Genomic DNA, 19,242 nt, shown 5'->3' with positions numbered 1-19,242 from the left:
CCAAATATAATGCAATCTTGCACTGAAAAAAACTAGTACATGCAATCACCTGATTTTGTTCAGCTATGCCAGATTTTTTTTCTGTTTGACAAGCTGACTTGTTGATGGTTGAATGTAACCCATGGAGATATATATATATATATATATATATATATATATATATATATATATATGTATATATATATATATATATATATACATATATGTGTGTGTGCATGTGCGTTTGTGTGTGCGTGTGTGTGTGTGTGTGTGTGTGTGTGTGTGTGTGTGTGTGTGTGTGTGTGTGTGTGTGTGTGCGTGTGTGTGTGTGTGCATGTGTGTGTGTGTGCGTGTGTGTGTGTGTGTGTGTGTGTGTGTGTGTGTGTGTGTGTGTGTGTGTGTGTGTGTGTGTGTGTGTGTGTGTGTGTGTGTATAATAAAATAAAAGATTACCATGATGTCTGACTCAGCAAATCTTCCTTTTAGCCATTACCAAGGGCACCACAGAGGTGCAATTCCTACTTTCCCAATGTATGTCTGGAACCATGTTTCAATGACTATTTAAAGGGAAAACTCCACCTTAGACCTTAAAAAAAGTTTTTCACTCTTTGTTTTTTTGTGAGCTATTGTAACATCTCAAAATCACACTGACTGCTTCTAATAAAATTTAATTTTTTTTTTTCACAAATGGCTGCCAGTAAGGCTTAAAATATCAACATGATCTTGTTTTTCTTCAACCATTTATCTTTCCTATAATCCATTTTAAGTCTGCTTTACATGCGTCATGCTAGACATAAGGAAGTAGTGCTGTATTCCCATCCGATTGACATATATGGGATTAGTGTCAGTCACTGTCATCTTGTATACCTTCTGTAACAGGACTGCTGTTTTTGTTCCCCAGGAATGACCCTCGTTTATGTTTTTCTCAGAAGTAATTTTATACAATACAAAGGAGTTATAATATAGTTGCAATCAAAAAGTGGTTAAATTGCAAGCTTTAGTTCAAAGTATCCTTTTATAGTCCAAGATAAATTAACAGTCCCCTCACCCCACACTACTTTTAAGGTGACAAAACTGTCACTGCACTTAGAGATCCTTCCAGCCATTAGTGGAAAGGAAGGGGTTTCAGAATAATTATTTTCCCCCGTACCTGCAGTGGAAAGATTTTTTTTTTTTTAATTGAATATTGTAGAAAATATTCCATTTTCATTTGTTGTATAACTAATGTCATGTTCTTGTTTCCCCTTACAAAGTAAGTTTTTAAACAAAATATAATCAACTTTATATTCCTTAACTTTGGATAACTATTTTTTTTCTGAGACACAGATGTCTTACAGCATTATATCTTCTGTCTTGCTGTTCTGATCATACAGTGATTTGTTAAAGTACAGGTAACTCACTCTTCTACAAACCTGACACCTTGATAATGACACAGCAAAATTAAGTTACTGGAAATAATTTTATTCCCCAGTCCCTGCAGTGGGAAGATTTTTTTTGGGGGAGAGGTGTGGAATATCAGTTGCATTTGTTTTTAACTAATATTATGTTCTCCTGTTCGATTCTCGGCTGGAGTGCCTTCTGTGTGGAGTCTGCATGTCCTCCCCACAGTCGAGTGGCCTCCGTAAGACATGCGTGAATGGGCGTGCCTTCGCTGAAGGTTGGGCGTCGGGCTGGCAACTCAGCACCATAAAAATCGACTGCCAGTCATTTGCAGCCTGGGGTTCCGCTGTGGCGACCCCTAACCGGGAAAAGCCAAAAAGAGAAACAACAACATTATGTTCTTTTTCTCCTTACTAAGCTGTTCTGCAATTCTACAACAGAACAATTATTACCATCGTTCTATTCCTTACCTTTGGATAACTTTTGCAACACAGATGTCTTCTGACATTATGTTTTTTATTTCTTTTTTTCACTCTTCAGCGAAACTGACTTATGTTCTGGGCTCTGTAAGTCTTGGACATTACCCTGTGTACTTTTGCATAAAAATGCACTCCTGATGGTTACAACTATCAGTGAAATGAGGCATGCAGCAATCCATTCCTTCTCCTCTAACTGAACTTGTGATATGTCTGGCAGCAAGTGCAGCAGACTAAAGTTCTGCTTTCAGTGTTCGGAGTACACCAACTAGGCATCACTGTCTGAAAGGAAGTCACAAGAAAGCATAAAAAACCTTCTTATAAACAGTATTCACTGCACCTAGTTGATAGAGTTGCCACCTGCCTCATTTCCAAAACAGCAGACCTGATTTGGGCAGTTCTGTCCTCTGTGTGTGGGTGGGGTGTAGGTGGGGGGGGGGCATGAAAATGTTAAATGTGTTGATACTTTACAGAATTACAAAAAATATTTTCTGACTTTTCTCTAAATGTCTAAATGTCACAGACATCTTTGAGAATACATTTAAGTAAGCTTAATATATAAACTAGTATAATCAGCCGACATTTAAAGCTTAGTATCTGGAATACTGTGATGCTCCTTATGTAAATTTGTCAGAAGAAGTGACAACTACCTTTGAACCCCTGACTGATCTAATTACTTTGTTTTGCTATGAAAATCATGGCTACATTAAGAGCAGCTATAAATCAGTGTAAGATTTCTTCCTCTCTGCAGTAAAGACAATGGCAAACAGCTTCACTTCTCGCTATCTTTTTTACAGCAGCTGCTGAGATCCTGAAATCAGCAGGGCTAACTGCCCGTATAAGATTCTCAGCAGTACTTGACATGGTAAATTACAGATTTCTCTGTGTCTGTGGTATGTCATGCAGGCTGAGACAAATTCCTCTGCAAAATATGAGAGAAGTTAAGCTTAGGAAAAAGTCAGTGGACTTTCCCTTTGTTTGATTCCACAGTAAGGAAATTAAACTTGTATAAAATACAAGCAGATTTCTGGTACCTATACAATATTGGAATCATACTGTAGGGAGAAACGCAACCTAAAGGTTGAGTTAAACTGTAGGGGAAGGTAGAGTTTTCCTTTAATATGCAAATCAGATATGTCTTGAATCCATAACCTTCAGCTTATGCAAACTGAAATGCATTTACATGTTGAGCTACATCTGCATACTAAGTAAAGCCACCAATGAAACACACACTAATAGTATGCATCACATATTTGCAGAATTAAAGAGTCAACATTTATCTTACAGTTTTGTGGATATTGTAGTCAAAAGGACAATAAAACACCCACTGCAAATTGTGTGCAATGCTACAAGAAAAGGGGAAAGGCTGGGAATAAAACCTAAAGCCATGTGCATATTCAGTGCATAAGTCCAAGGCTAAAGCTTCAAAGCTACCCACATAATCATATGGAAAGCTGTAGTTAAACATGCATTCATACCATCTGTCTAAGCAGATTAATAAAGCAGGATGAGCGAAAACTGAATCAATGCCATTGAGACTGCAGGTCTCACATAATTTCCTATGAAATGTAGTACTTGTAGTACTTAAAGTACAGCAAACACAAAAGTGAAAAACAAGTCTTGTCAAAGAAGTCCTAGGGAGAAACTAAATCCACTGGCAACATAATACAAGGAGAACAGCACCTTCACATGTTGAGCTACATTTGTAAGTCCACAGAAGCATGTAATCTCTGACCTATATGCAATCAACTATATAGTGTGTCCATTAAATACTGAATATGCAACCTAAGTGGCACTACTGTATAAACTAAAGACTAATACCTGTTTCCCATTCTGCTGAAGACTCTCCCGTGGCAGTTCCATTTTTCAAAATAATAGGTAAAGTTGCAAATGACCTGAACTATTAGGGTAACAAATATTACCTTGTATACCTGTTGCATTTGCATGAAACTATTACCTTCTCGTCTTAATGTTTTAGGATAGAACCTAAATAATAGATGATCTATAACATTGAACCTGTTTGTATGGTAAAGCTTTATCTACAGTCACTGACACTAGTTGTAGGTATGGTTAGTCAAGGCAAGTGGTATATGTCCAAAATATCATACCACTCTTGAAACTTGATAAGGTGACAACTCTGCAGAATATCTATACTGACATTGAATACTGCTATAACAATGGACTGGAGTGTTAACATGCAGTTATACTATCTGTAATACGTATACTCACTTTGGTACTGCCCAAGGCCCTCTAGCCTTCGCATATACTGCTGTGTATTCTTGGCAAATTGCTCAGACATTTTGGAGAAAGTAATGGGAGTGCATTAGTCATCTATATAGCAAAGAGTGGCAGTTTGCATGTGGAGGTAAGCCATGGTTTACTTACAGTACATAAGTGCAGCTGCTCCCTTTTCTCAGTCTACCATCAGCCCAAGTGTTCTGTATTTCTTTTTTTTAAATCACTATAACAGTGACAGCATTGATTACCATTATAGGCTATGCCAGTGGCATGTGTGAGCGTCTCTGCCAAGCTGCTCCAGTCCTCTGCCTTATATTTAGGAATTTTATTATCCCCTTCAAGGAGCCTGACTTGGTAATGCTGATGGAGGTGATGGAGTAAAATTTATTCTCTTCTGCACACCACCTTTATACTCTTTATGCAGCACCTTTACTCGGATACTCTCCCTCTGATGTGACACTGGTATGTGCAGTACTTACTGCTCAGGTACAATTCCTCTGATGGCACACTGGTAGATGTATCACTATGTTGTGTAGCACTTCTATTTAGGTACCCTCCCTCTGATTTCACACTGATATGTGTAGCACTTCTACTCAGGTACCCTCCATTTGATGCCACACTGGTATGTGCAGCACTGCTACTTAGGTACTCTCCCTCTGATGCCACACTGGTCTGTGCAACACTTCTACTCGAGTACTCTACCTCTGATGCCACACTAGTCTGTGCAGCACTTCTACTCAGGCACTCTCCTTCTGATGCCATACTGGTAGCTGTATCACTAGGTAGAGAGAAATGGTTGATATTTTGTGGTCACACCTATTTTCTCTTGTGCCACTTGTTGTGCAATATGAGACAGCTCATTTTCACATGTGACAGAAAAATCCAGTCTAAGAAGTGCATGACCATTTATGAACATAGCAGTGTGAGGTGTGGAACATGGCATAGCTTCATGGTAGTAGTCAACTATACTTTACAGCAACTCCACTGTCAGTATGTGTTATCTAGATATTCTCCTAGAGGTGTGAGCTGAACTGTACATGTGCAGTCCTGCCTGGGGGTACCCAGGCATGTGCAGAGTACTGTGGGGAAGGTAGAATGAAGTTTAGTCAGTGTGCAGGATGCAAAAACTGAGCAATTCAGAAATGCGTATATTGAGCCCTCATTTGCATAGTCATTATGCCTAGATGCCGAAATCAGATATTTATAACAGCACAAGCAAAAGCATTGCACAACATTGCACTACGAAAGAAGCCATGGAACAGCAGAGTCATTAATTATCTCAACAATTCCTTGAGACGCACAACACCTGTTTAACCTCAAATAAGTTAAGTCCAAATGTCTTTAGCTTAACGTGTAACTTCTGAGCTTTGATAGTTATATTGTTACTTTACCAGTTTTAAAACTGTAACATTACTTTCAAAGGGTTATGCTTAAAATGAACTGAGAGAAGTAATTGCTGGAGAGATGAATTGTGAAGCTTAAGGGTAAACACACCCACCTGCACTTCCTCATATCATCTGGGCAAATCATTCAGCCTGTGTTTTATGTACACGTGTTAAAAATTGTTACTGTACTCTATATTAGTCCAACACAGTTGCCAAAGTGTTTATCAGAATGCCAGTTCACATTGATGTTATCCTGAAGAGTTGCTGTATTGCAGATGCTCTTCTGGGGGAGGTGTACATTACTATGATGTGTCTTATGTTTGATGCACAGCCTGGTTAGGCATATGACAATGGCAGACACATAAGCAGCTTGGAGAACTGTTTAAATGGGATCTGTGGGCCACTCTCATTGATGGTATTAATACTGGTGTTTACCACATCTATAGATCAGTATCTAAGTAACCATCTAAAATGAAACATGGGGAAGGGTCTGCTGGCAAAAGCAAAAGAAAGGCCATCATCTCAGATGCTGAGAATGAGGTGCTCATCCAGCACCTCCTTCCCCATGGTTGATGGCTCTTTGGCTTAGATACAGCCAACTAGGCCTAGTATGACTTACCTGGAATGGCATTGTGGTGGATATAAATACAGTCTGTGGCCTGGACCTCTCATTTGCAATGGTCCAACACAGGGCCAGTGATGTTATCCATGCTGTACAATAATGGACCACACACCTGTCACAGGAAGGTAGTTAAATGGGTGTAGTGCTGTCAGATGAATCATCTCTAATGGAGTAGAGGAGTTTCTTGTGTCCTCAGGGACAGAAACACCATTTATAGGTTCCACAGTGTGATGCTGTATGTCACTGCAGAGGTTCCTTGAGCACAAAGAATATCTACATAAGATGCCCCAGGTGTGTACAGCTACTTAAGATGCCCCAGGTGTGTACAGCTATTTCTGTTAAGCAGTACATGCAGGCCTTTCATAACCATTCTTCTCTGGCTTAGTTGTTAATTGTGCCTGTTTGGGCGATATAGGTACATCAGGTGTTGCATCACTATGACTCTGTGCTCAAGGTATTGTATTTACCAGTAGGCATGGGCAACATCTCATTTAGTAATATATTTCTGCTAATGGGCTTTGGTTACTCAGTTTGTCGCACTTTGTTATGTTCACAGGTGATTCTTTATCTGGCACCATCACTGTAGAACTACCAACATCTTAGGTCAAAGGATCTGATGTCTCTGTGGATGATGGGCGGCATTAGTGTGCAGGATCAGTATGTATGTGTGTGTGTGTGTGTGTGTGTGTGTGTGTGTGTGTGTGTGTGTGTGTGTGTGTGTGTGTGTGTGTGTAGGACTCAGGGAATGTGATCACTGCATCCCCTATACTTTCCATAGACACAGCTTCTATGCCTGCAGACCTCCAGGAAACACAGACACACCGCACAGGGAGGAAAGGATACTGAGGACACCATCACTCAGGAATGTGAAATACCCAATATCAGACCCTCTGAGGTTGGTGTATCACTAGCCACAACCCAGTTCATGTGCAAGACCATCATGGAGGCACAGGGTAGTACCACTACAGCTATGGCACAGTTGATCAAGTTGATAGAGTGTGTGGGATGACCTCCATGAGGGTAGGTCCTTGTGTGACTGTTCTGACAGACTAAATAATGTACTGGAATGTGTTCTGTCCTCTCAGTGTCTCCTGCCATTCACAATGCCATCCCACTGGTACATCTAAGGATGGTGTCTGTTGTGGCTAGCACATCCTCTTCTACATTATTTGTGGACAAGATTGTCATGTAGTGCTGCACCAATTATTGGGCCATGTCCAGCAAACAAATAGTCACAACACTGGCCACAGTACATCACATACAAACACACAGACACACACCTGCACTCTTTCACCTACAGCTCCTCTGCAATCCATTATCTTCCTGTGAATGGTAGCCACACGTGTTCCCTCCCCCATCTGTGCAGATTACGATAACTGTGCCTTGCTCTTATTACATTGTTACTTGGGCTACCTATGTCTGATGTACAATGTGGCCAGCCTATGCATGGGTGAACACAGCCTGATATTATACTGGCATGCATCAGTTTTACTGTAGTGTATTTATTTTACTAAGCTATCCAAAAGGGGCCAAAGCTATGTGATAGCAACTGCATTTTTGCCAGTGTCATAACATGCTATGTCTGCTTCTGCCTAGTATAGCCATCCTCTGCAGCCAGCTCCTCAAATGACCACTCATCTGGTTCTGTATCCACTGTCAGTTGGTTTGCATTGTCTCACTCTTACAGCTGCTCCTTGCTGCATCTGCCACTTCATTATCACGTTTTGTAAAATTGCACATACTGTAAATATGTTTTCACAAGTGTCAGGATTGTACTGCAGGGTACCACTCAATGAAGCCCGACAGTGAAAGCATACCTTCAGCTGCCCAAAGACATATTCAGTTATGTTCCAGGTATTTGAGTGTGCTAAACAGTTTCTTTGCTCTGCTTCAATCTGGGAATGTCTAAAGAATGTCATTGGCCAAGTCCCAAAACAAATCCAGAGTCTCCAATAAGATGGCCCTGGGGGAAGTCACAGTTTGGAAAACACTTATACACTGATACAGGTCACAGATGGGCCATATGTGAGAGTCATGGAAACTGCCAGGGTGGCCTATACACTTACACATACACACACACACACACACACACACACACACACACACACACACACACACACACACACACACTGCAGATAATACCCTGTGCATTACAGACAACCTGTCAGTTGATGAAATGATACCATTTGTGGCTCATGTACCTCCAATCCAGTGCCCTAGTAGAGGTCTTTATTTCAAAGTGGGTGCAGCTTATTTTTCATTTTAGATTTTTGTTTTTCTGGGGGGGTTGTAGTCTATGGCTCTTAGAACCTCATGGAAACTGGCTAAATCATAGAAGTCCTGCATGATGTGTGTCTCTCTCTCTCTCTCTCTCCTCTGTGGTATGTGGAAACCACATATCCTCTATCACATCTTGCAGCAATGCACTGAGCAACTGATAGAATATTCTCAAGGCAGATGCCTGAGATACCCCACTGTGTCTTCAGTAGGTAGCTGGAAAGTCCCTGTAGCTAGTATACATAAAGCCACACATATCTTGGTATCCACTGTGATCGGTAGTCCATCACTCCCATGGGGCTGTAGATGAAGCCGAAACATTTCCACTATGTCCTGCAGGGTGTTTCTATCCAGTCACTAGTGATCCACAATGTCTATGTCATAGAGAACATGATATGCTAAGCATGTTCAGATGACACGGCACATCCAGAGGTGATTAAGTACCCCACTGTGGCTTGTGGTTGCAATTATGGTATGCTGGAAATGCACGTTAACAATGCAGTGGCAAGCACTTACATTTTTCTCCATTCTGACAGCATAAGCTTTGTATCTAAAATAATCAGACTTCTCCAATTCTATGGTGCATGCAGCTTTGAGATGCAGTGTTTATACATTTCTGAACCACTCCATCATCTTTATTTGCCTCATTTGCATACACCAGGATGGGCATTTTAATGATATCCCTCTTTACTGTGTCATTATATGGCCATTAGCATATCCTGCACCCAGCTATGCTATTCCTCAGTTACCAGTAGTGGTACTTATATCTTTTAATCTCACAAACCTGTGTGTGTAGCTGATCATCACACAAATGTTCTTATTGCAATGCAACAAAGTTTTCTGAATCCTTACTTATATCTATCTATCTATCTATCTATCTATCTATCTATCTATCTATCTATCTATCTATCTATCTATCTATCTATCAGTGTGTGTGTGTGTGTGTGTGTGTGTGTGTGTGTGTGTGTGCGTGTGTGTATGTGCATAGACATACATATAAAATAAACATTTCCAGGAGTGTGTGCTGTATATGAAATCTGATTCAACAAATGTGTTTCAGATGAAATGAGAATTTGTAATTATATGAAAAGACTTTTAGATGAGAAGCATTATATATGCATATGTCTATGTATACATGCATGTGTCTGTAGATATATATATATATATATATATATATATATATATATATATATATATATATATATATGTGTGTGTGTGTGTGTGTGTATATAAAATGAGTGGTCGCCATGCTGCTTGGTCAACATAGAAATCATAAACCACAATATGTTGAGTTTTCACTATATCATGCACAATTCACATCAAGACTCAGTACATTGAAAAAGGAAACAAATTTCCTTTTCCGACATTCAGCTCAAATTTGTCTGAATAGTGCTGGTGTTATGCAAATACTTTTTTAAGTTAATATGTATATTAAGGTTAGGGGCAGTGGCAGGTTTATTGTCAGGGTTTGAGTTAGCATGCTTTACTAAGATAGACAGGGGACCTACTCACCAAGCATATATTCCACTTATGTGTTACAAAGAAGACAAAGATCCTATTAAACATCTGTTCGATAAACCAGACATTCAAACAAATAATAGTCATCCAAACACACTGCACTTGTATACATAGCAGTAGTTGTTTCTTCATGGAGTCAAGTGCCCCAGCATCCCTTATGTGGGAGGTTTCACCCACACATCCTTACTTAAGTATACTAACTCCATAGTAGCACAACTATGAAGAAAAGAAAAAAAAATCCACAAACAGCGGATTGCTGCTACTGCACAAACACAAACTTCTAGAAATGGGGACACAAGTGGCTGGGCATTAACAATGTGCAGATGGTTTGCTAGACTAATTTGCCTTGTAATTCCTGCCATTCTAACCTGAAGCACAGTAAGAGTGTAGGAAATAGAGCAGTTGTCCCAGGTACTAAGTGTTAGGCAGAGAGTGTGAGTTCCTGCATTCTTTAATTCAGTACCGAAATGCTGGTACAGAAAGGCACTTCAGTTCGCACTGCTTTTTTGTTGCTCTTCACTAGAAGAACGGAGGAGAGTATGGATTTGCAGGAAAACAATAATGTATCAGCTTTCTATAAAGCCAAAGACCTTTTTTCTACTCTTTTGAGGGTGGTGGGGTGGCACCTCAATGGCTGACAGTGGGCACTAGATGAGATAGCTGTGGCTCTGATTCTAACATCCTAAACAAGACCTGTGGTAATTGTCTATAGCCTGCTATACATTTCTATGAAAAGTGACAATGACATTTTTTTAAATGAAATATGATACAGATGAATTTTTTCAATCATATTGTGATTAGATGAAAATAATTTTAGATCACATCTGTGACACACACATTTATATTGATATTTGTATGAGAGAGAGAGAGAGATCAATTTACTTTCCTTTGTTGAATGGCAGTAAAGTTGACATGCATAATGTTGACACCAAATAATCAACATTATACACTATAACAAGTTACTAAGCATTTAAAACACAAACTAAAAGACAATTTATATTTTTGCACCCCCCCCCCTCCTAAATATATATTCTAACTCTGAGATTACATAGTTCTTGTGGAAAGGGCAAATTCCCCAACCACAAGAATTGTACTGCTAGTTTTGTTCACAGGTATCTATCATCTATTTACTTGACCAAAATGTGGTTGACTAAATAGATGTCAACCAAAGCACTGTTTAACAAATGTAGCAGTTGCTATACACATGCACAATCACTTAGATATGGATATATACAGAGACATAGCTAGGGCAGGGTCATGGGAGCACAATCAGTAGATGCTGAGTCAGTGCTAGTACTGCATTTGCAGTCAGAACTGAAATGCTTCACGACTCCATATTTTGTAGGGATAGAACAGGCATGTTTATACTGAATTCTCATTCATACCTGAAGTGCTTCAGTGCTCAATGTGTATCTAAATTGTAGCAAGACAATTGTTACATTTATAGCAAGTTACAAAGAAGACCTTTATCGCTCCTTGAGTTGGAGCAGAAGATTCATTTTTTGCTCCTTCAGTTTAAGGGTATCCCAGGTCAGGGAGCTGCACAGAGCACTGGAAAAGCTAGCTATGACTCTGGATATATATAGGTTCATAGGTAAGTACTAGGCTATCTGCCCGAGGGCATTTATAAGCCTAGCCAGAGTGTGTCGGCTTTCGCTGCCCCATTGATTAATTAACTGAGCCTCTGTCAAGCAGAGCCAATGAAGTGATCCCAGGGGTGTATTTTCTGTTACCCATCCACTAATCAAGGTTTCTCTTGAAGAGTGTTAGTGAGGGGCTCTGCCTAATGTAGATAGGAATTTTGATCCAAAGCATGGGGAGTCTCTGTGACATGAATCTATCCCTCCAGCATGTTCTATTTATTGTTGTGGTGAGGTTTAGCTCACTAGAGCGCATGGCTCGCAGTGACTTGGATTTCTTTAGGTGGATCATGTTGATCAATTCTGAGTTGGACATGGCTTTGTAAGTCAGGCAGAGATCACCTCTGAGTAAGCGATATGCCACTGAGTATAGCTGGAGTTTTTTCCATCAGTCTGCATAGGACATATGTTTGAGGCCAGTGATCCTCTTGGTGAGGTACTTTTGTGGTCTTTCCAGCTGTTGGAAGTGTCTTGTGAGGTACATACCAAATAGGGCATTGTACTCTATGATGGGTCTAATGAGTGATGAGTAGAGGGGCACTATAACCTCTTTATTTCTAGATGTGAACCCTTTAGTAATTAGATGGGCCACATAGAAGGATTTCCTAACTACTTTGGCAATATGATTGCCAAAGGAGAGATTACTATCTATCTGGGTCCCTAGATCTCTTATTACCTCTTCTGTATTAAGGGGGCTGCCACCTATGTGGTAATTCGTGGGTGTTTTGTTTTTTCCAAATGGGATGAATATGCATTTTTTGGCATTTGGCTTGAGGCCATGACTTTGACACCATGTGTCCATCTCAGTAAGGCCTTTTTGGAGGATGTCCGTGTCAGCCAGTGAGTCAGTTATGGCTCCCAGTTTGCAGTCATTGGCAAACTTGGTTAGCCATTGTCCTCCTGTGTTTACCTGTATGTCTGAAAAGTATATGCCAAACAGTAGGGGTCCTAGGACCGAGCCTTGTGGAATCCCATTTGTGACTGGTTTAGAGTCGGACCTGGAGCCTGCTATTCTTACCGTGTGAGTTCTGTCTGTAAGCCAGTTGGCAACCCATCTTGTGACATAGGGGTTTATGTTCATGCTTGTGTGTTTTTCTATAATACCTGAGTGAGGAACGGTGTTGAATGCCTTAGTGAGGTCAAGGTAGGCTGTGTTAACCATCTATGGCCTTGGTGACTATCTCAAAGAAGTCAGCCAGGTTTAATAGGCATGATCTGCCCTTAACAAATCCGTATTGGGTCGAGTTAAGTGTTTGGAGGTTCCCAATGTCTTTGTTAATGAGTTCCATGGTGATGTGCTCCATAGCCTTGTAGACCAGGCTAGTCAGGATTTTGGGGAGATAGTTACCAGGGTCATTTGTGGCACCTCCTTTGTGGAGTGGAATAACCGTCGCTGTGCGCCATTCTATGGGCAAGTAGCCTGTGGAGAGGCTGAATTTGAACAGCGTGTTTAGGTGGGGTTTAGTTCCTTCTGTAGTTCGTGCAAGACGCATCCTGGGATACCATCTGGCCTCATTGACGCTGTGTTTTTGGCTTTTGAAAGGGCTTTTTTCACCTGTGTGTCTGTGATTTCTGGGACAGAACACTTTTCTGGTATTGTTGTGGGCCCTTTTGGAGGTGAGGGGGGGGTGAAGTTTGCACTGAATCTATCTGCCAGGATGTTGGCAATATCAGTGGGTTCAGTATATTTTGTGCTATTTTGCACTAGCTCAGAGCATATCTGTGAGTTGCCACTTAGATTCTTGACATAGCTAAAGAAGGCTTTGTGGTTATGTTCAAATCCTTGGCTATTTTTCTTTTGAAGTTAGCCTTGGATGATTTTATGAGGGACCTTAGTTTCTTACTGATACTGATCAGGGATGTCTTTCCTTCTCGGGATTTGCTTTTTTTCTGAACTAGTTTCTTCCTTTTATTGTATAACCTGTTTATGGCAGCGGTCCACCAGACTGGTTTCCTTCTCTTAGGGGAGTGAGTCTTGGTTTTGCTAGGGATGGCACGATCCATGCATCCTTGTAAGTGGTCATAGAGTGCATTTGTAAAAGATTCTGCATCTTGAGCAGCGTTATCCTTTAGCGTAGGGGCTGTGAAACTTACCACCTCTGTCTTAAGTAAGATGAAGTTTGCTTTAGAAAAGTTTTTCACTGTGGTTTCCTTGGTTGGGTGGTGGTGGGGTGTGGACATCCAGAGTAATTATTTTATGGGCTGATCTAACCAGTGACAGGTTGACCTCTGGTGTGGAACACCTGTCACCCATGTTGTTGATGACCAGGTCCAATATGTTTTCACCTCTGGTAGGGGAGTTTACCAGCTGATCCAGGGCATTTGACTTGATAAATTCCAGGAAGCGCTGAGCCTGGGAGTTGGTACTCAAGTAGTTTTCCCAGTTAATGGTAGGGTAATTGAAATCGCCCAATATCAGGGTGTTCGGTAGGACCTTCATGTTTTCCAGTGTCTCCAGAAAGGCAGAGTGGTGGTCCTGGGTCATGGAGGGTGATCTCTAGCAGGCCACAATTTGCATTGCAGATTTGCCCGATGTTAGTTGCACATGGATGATCTCAGAGGTATCATGCTGCGCCACTAACCTGGAGCTGTAGATATCCTTGATGAATATGGATACACCCCCTCCTTTTGTGTTTCGGTCCGTGTTCTGTGGCTGAAATGTGTGGTATGAGTTGTAGCCTGGTAGTGCTGGAGTGCTTTCTGGAGCCTTGAACCAGGTTTTAGTTACTGCACAGATGTCAACATTCTCCATACTGAGGAGTGCTTCAAGCGCATGCATTTTGAGGTTTAAACTCCTAGCGTTGAGTAGCATAACCCTCAATTTTTTATTTGTGCTGTTTATGGAGGTGGGTTTGATTTTTGAGCCTTGCCTAAAAATGGCACTATGGGGGCAGCAAGAGCCTTGGCCAGTATTTGAAAGGCTAGAGGTGACAGGTACAAGCAATCTCTTGTGAAGCGAAGAGGCTTGTCGAGCATGTCGTCCCAGGCTGACAGACACTGGATCCCCTTTGAATGACACCAGAAGCTTAGCCAATTGTTGAAATTGATCATTTTTTCTTTATACTGAGGTATCATTCTTGGTGAGGGCAGGATGCTACTCAGGGTCAGGGTAATAACCACCTGGGCTACATGATCAGAGAACTCTTCCATGTCTCTTTTCATGTAGTCCAGGGAAGTATGTCTCAGGTCATTCACACAAACATGAACAATGACAGAGTCATATTTGTACTTGTTCTGGAGTGACTTGAGTGCTTGTGTTATGTGGCAGATTCTGGCTCCTGACAGGCAACTAACAGTAACCTTCGCCTTGTCCAGCCTAGTGAGTGGAACGTCAGTGTGCCTCACTATAGAGTCACCTATTACTAGTGTGTTAGGTATGTTATTTTGCCTTAAGGGCTGTGATTGTGTGGCACATTGATTTTGTATTTTATGTGTTGTCTGGTTTGTGATGGGAGGTGCAGGTTTTTTGGGTGTCTGTTTTGGAGCTCTCGGATGCTTTTGTAGGTTTCTATTTAGAGCTTCTGAGTATGATTGAATGTATTTATGTATATTTTTTGCCAGTGCTGGTTTAGTAGGTCTGTGTGAGGCTGGAGGTGTGGTGCAAGTGTTAACCTTCTCCTCATGACTGTCTGTTCCAGTCTTGGGTGTAGAGACCTTAGCCTCCGATTTGGCTGTATAATTGCATCTCTTGCATATGTTAATGTTTTGTGGTAGGAGGAGAGGGTTGTCTGTGTACATGAGGCAGTTGTAACATTGCCTCAGGATACCCAGGTTCACCAGCTGGACTGGAGAGTACACCTGAAGTTACCCTTTGGTCATGCCTGAATAGTAGGGTAAGCTGCTTAGTCGCTTGGTTGGTGAGGGGTGGATAAAGAGTCTTGCCCTGCTGGGCAATCAAGTGTCAGGGTATATTAGTGCTTGCTATTAGGTCTGAGCAAGTGCTGGACTATAGGATGTTTTTTGAGTGCTTAGGTTGAGAGACTAGTTTCAAGGGAAAAACTGAAGAGGAGACTTAGTGGAGCTGGGAATAATTTAACCTGTAGCTAACCGGTGCTGCCCAACGCGCAAAATCGTGCAAACACGGTTTTTAAACTACTAACTTCTGGGCTGGAACCACTCCTCCAGGGACAGATGGCTGCTGAAAGTTCCCTTCTCTTACAGGTGAACAGAGAAACTTCCCTCTATCCAAGTAAGGTATGGGGAACTCAGAAACTTTAACACAGCCCTGAATTCAGCACTAGCCTGAAAACTGGACTATACTAGCTTAGAAGGGTGGGAAACAAGGAATGTTTTTTTTCTTTTTTCTTTTTTTGAAAAGATAAGACAAAAACAATAAAAAGTATACTTAAAACAGCTTTAAACAACTACAAGCGATCAGAAAAGGCTATCATACTTTAGTGTGTAGCCTACAACAGTTAAACAAATTATTTAAACAAAAAAATTACTTTTTAAAAGTGCAGACAGACAAATAAGTACAATATGTGAAAAAAACCAAGCTTTTAAATCACAATAAATGCTGGAAAGTCAGCGCTTAGGCGGAAAACAGTTAAGTACAGCAAGAAAATACAGAAAACTGATACTTAATCACTCCAAATACTCTCTTTTAAGCTAGAAGACTTGTATCAGTTTAAGGCTTTCTAGTGCTTTCCAGTAGGTTAGTTACAGGAACGCTGGGAAACAAGCGCAGATGTGGTCTTTTAAACCAGATAGTTGAAAGAGATAGACAGCTTCCCAAATGATCAATAAACTACGATTCCTGGGCCAATAACCACTCCTCTTGTGGTAGACAGGCTACCTAGTACTTACTACTCCTACTGATAAGCTAGAAGGCTCCACTCCAACATAAAGGCTTGGGGGGCTCAGAAGCTTACAAACAGTCCTGGATACAGCAAATCTGTACCTGGACTAGGCTAGTTATGGGAAAGGTGGAGATCAAGCGCAAACATGTGCTTTCAAACCAGAAAGTTGAGAGATAGAAAAACTGCCCAAATGGCCAATAAACTATCATTTCTGGGCCAGAACCACTCCTCTTCTGGTAGATAGGCTACCTAGTGCTTACCACTCCCACTGATAAGCTAGAAGGCTTCCCTCCAACACAGAAAGGCTTGGGGGGCCCAGAAGCTTACAAAGAGTCCTGGATGCAGCAAATCTGTACCTGGGCTAGACTGGTTTCAGGAAAGGCAGGGAATAAGCACAAACGCAGGCTTTTAAGCCAGCAAGTTGAAAGAGATGGAAAACTGCAGTGGCGGCTGGTGACTTCAAATCACAGGGGGGCTGCAGGAGACAGCTGAATGGGTGGGGTCAAGGGAAGGGGTGTGGCCAACTAGAAAGGGGAGGGGCTATGCTCAAAACCACAAAAACTAACTTTAATTAAATACGCTGCCCTGGGTGGCAAACCATCATTATGAAAGTCCAATCAAGACAAAAATAAGTGCAGAAGAATACAAATATTTCAATGCATTGGCTGCATGACAGCTTACTTAATATCTAGATGGAAACAAAAGGTTGTGAGGCATGAAAAAATAAATTACTTTTTAAATACATTACTGGAATGCCAGTCAAAATCAAGTAAAAAAAAAACAGAAGCACTCAACTCAAACCACTTCTCCTTGCACTTCAGTTCTAATTATAATTTATATTCAGCTTTGTTAAAGTACCAAGTAACATGCTGAAAGTAGAAATCTCTGTGATGCCCCCACTTGTAAAAATGTTTCTTATCCAAAAAGGACCTGTTGCCTGACAACTTGTTTCATGGGGAAAACATGATCAAAGTAAAAAATGAAAAGCAAACAAGAAACAAGCTCAAGATACATTGCTTAAAGGATTACTGTACAGGTTATGGACCACACATGATTGGCATTCTGTTTAGTTTACGGGTAAAGTCTGTAGAGATGACTGGAAGTCTACAACAAGTGTAATGAGCTTTTTAAAATAATGGAATCCTGTCCTTTAATACCCAATTATCTAGTCAAGTATTATCTGCATGGCAACAACAGAAAGGCTTTCAATGTTGGCAATTCTTTAACAGTATGCTTATTAAAGCTTACTTTCCTCTTATGATCTCAGACAAGCTTACCTTATGGTCATTAAAGCATTGCTACTTAAACACAGAGCAACAGGCACTTTGAGTAATAAGCATAAATGTGAGTAATAAGCATAAATCAACAGTACAAAAATATGACCGAAACCAGACCATTCTGCAAAATCAAGGAAAGATGAAAAGCCACTGTAGTACTTGTGTCTACCTTGGATGGGGGACACACACTGCATAACTACTCCTTGCCTTGCTTGGACACATCCAGAGTCACTACATGGGGGAGTGGGGTGCAACAAGTATGTCACAATTTGAAATGTCTCTGGTTGACTGTGATGGCCCTGACACATTTGTCATACCTCTCAACCTCAAGAGCAAGAAATCTGGACAAAGCCATACACAGAAGTAGGACAAAGGCCCAAAAATAAGAACAATTTTTAAATATTGCTCTAATAAACTTAGAAAGATAACAGAATAGGTCTTGCATTAGTATGAATTTTCTTAAGGGTATAAAATCTGAAGGGTATAAAATCTGAAACTCAAATGTCTGTCATTTTCTAACTTCAGTCTTTAATGATTTGTCACTAATTTGCCAAAAAACACAACTTTATGAAAAATGGACCAAAAATGTGATGCAAAAATATAAAATAGCTACACAATACAGCTGGGAATCTGTCAAAGAAGGGACACTTTAATATTAGTACTGCTACCTTGAGCAGCTGACAAAATAAAATAATCTACATGCATTTCAAGTAATCTATAACTTTGATTATTACAGTTATTTCTTGATTGTAAACCCTCCATGTTTTCTTCCAAAATTGCTATTTTGCAGAGGGATTATTAGGGGGAAGAGCAACATTTTGAGCCAAAATCGGGGACAGTTGAGAGGTTGGCTATGCCTAATTCTATAAAGCAATTTATTTGCATGTACCTCTCAACCTGTTAATGCAGTAAATCTGAACAAGGCCAAATATATTGGGGGCACATATAAACAGTACTAAAAATTGCTCTTGTATAAATCGAGACAGTTGATAGAACAGCTCTTACTTTAACATGCATTTTTCTGAAGGTTATGAAGTCTGAAACTCAGTGTATCATTATTTAGTGACTTAATTCCTAAATGATTTGCCAGAAAACTACAAATGTTATGAAGAACAAACCAAAAATAAGAAGCAAAAAGCTATTCATTCTTTGAAAATCTGGACAGTTGGGAGGTATAGTTCAGCTGGGCCTATCTGAGTTTGCTGCCCTTCCCCCCTGACAAAATCATGGTTGAATGGAGCCTCTGCAGCCATTCCAATGAACCATTACTTGGCTATTTCACTCCATTTACCATAAACACTAATGTGCATACTGCTTTACTTCTATGATGAGTTGGACTTCATTTGAAAGTTTTATTTTGTATTTTACAGCACAAACACAAAGTCATCTGCTAAACAAAGCAATGCAGTCTCATAATGAAAACTTAGCATTAAAACTTCTCTGCCCTTGAAACTCACATTCATTGAAACAGCATTGAAACCCACATTCAAAGAAAATACATTTTGTCAGTGGCAGATAAAGATTAATTTTGGGCTGTTTTCAAATCATAGGCCCCTTGCATATGAAACATACATGTGCTCTTTGATACACCTTCCTCACTGTACTAAATTATATTCCTTGTACAATACAGTACAGTTGTTAGAGGGTGTTTT

The 19,242-nt window shown here is 40.5% G+C and overlaps 1 protein-coding gene across 1 annotated transcript in view; it reads left to right on the top strand.

The window, feature by feature from the left end:
- Positions 1 to 19,242, top strand: part of SLC5A10 (solute carrier family 5 member 10) — a 1,811,293-nt gene that overhangs the window by 1,516,917 nt on the left and 275,134 nt on the right. The window contains exon 16 of the mRNA XM_044089581.1: positions 15,167 to 15,187. Coding sequence (XP_043945516.1) covers positions 15,167 to 15,187 — 21 coding nt within the window. The remainder of the gene's footprint in view (positions 1 to 15,166; positions 15,188 to 19,242) is intronic.

Source organism: Protopterus annectens, chromosome 12.part0 (genome assembly GCF_019279795.1).
Source record: "Protopterus annectens isolate FY-2018-M chromosome 12.part0, PAN1.0, whole genome shotgun sequence".
Classification (NCBI taxonomy): domain Eukaryota; kingdom Metazoa; phylum Chordata; order Ceratodontiformes; family Protopteridae; genus Protopterus; species Protopterus annectens.
Note: the sequence above shows the minus strand (reverse complement) of the source record. Positions and strands in the feature narration are given on the sequence as shown.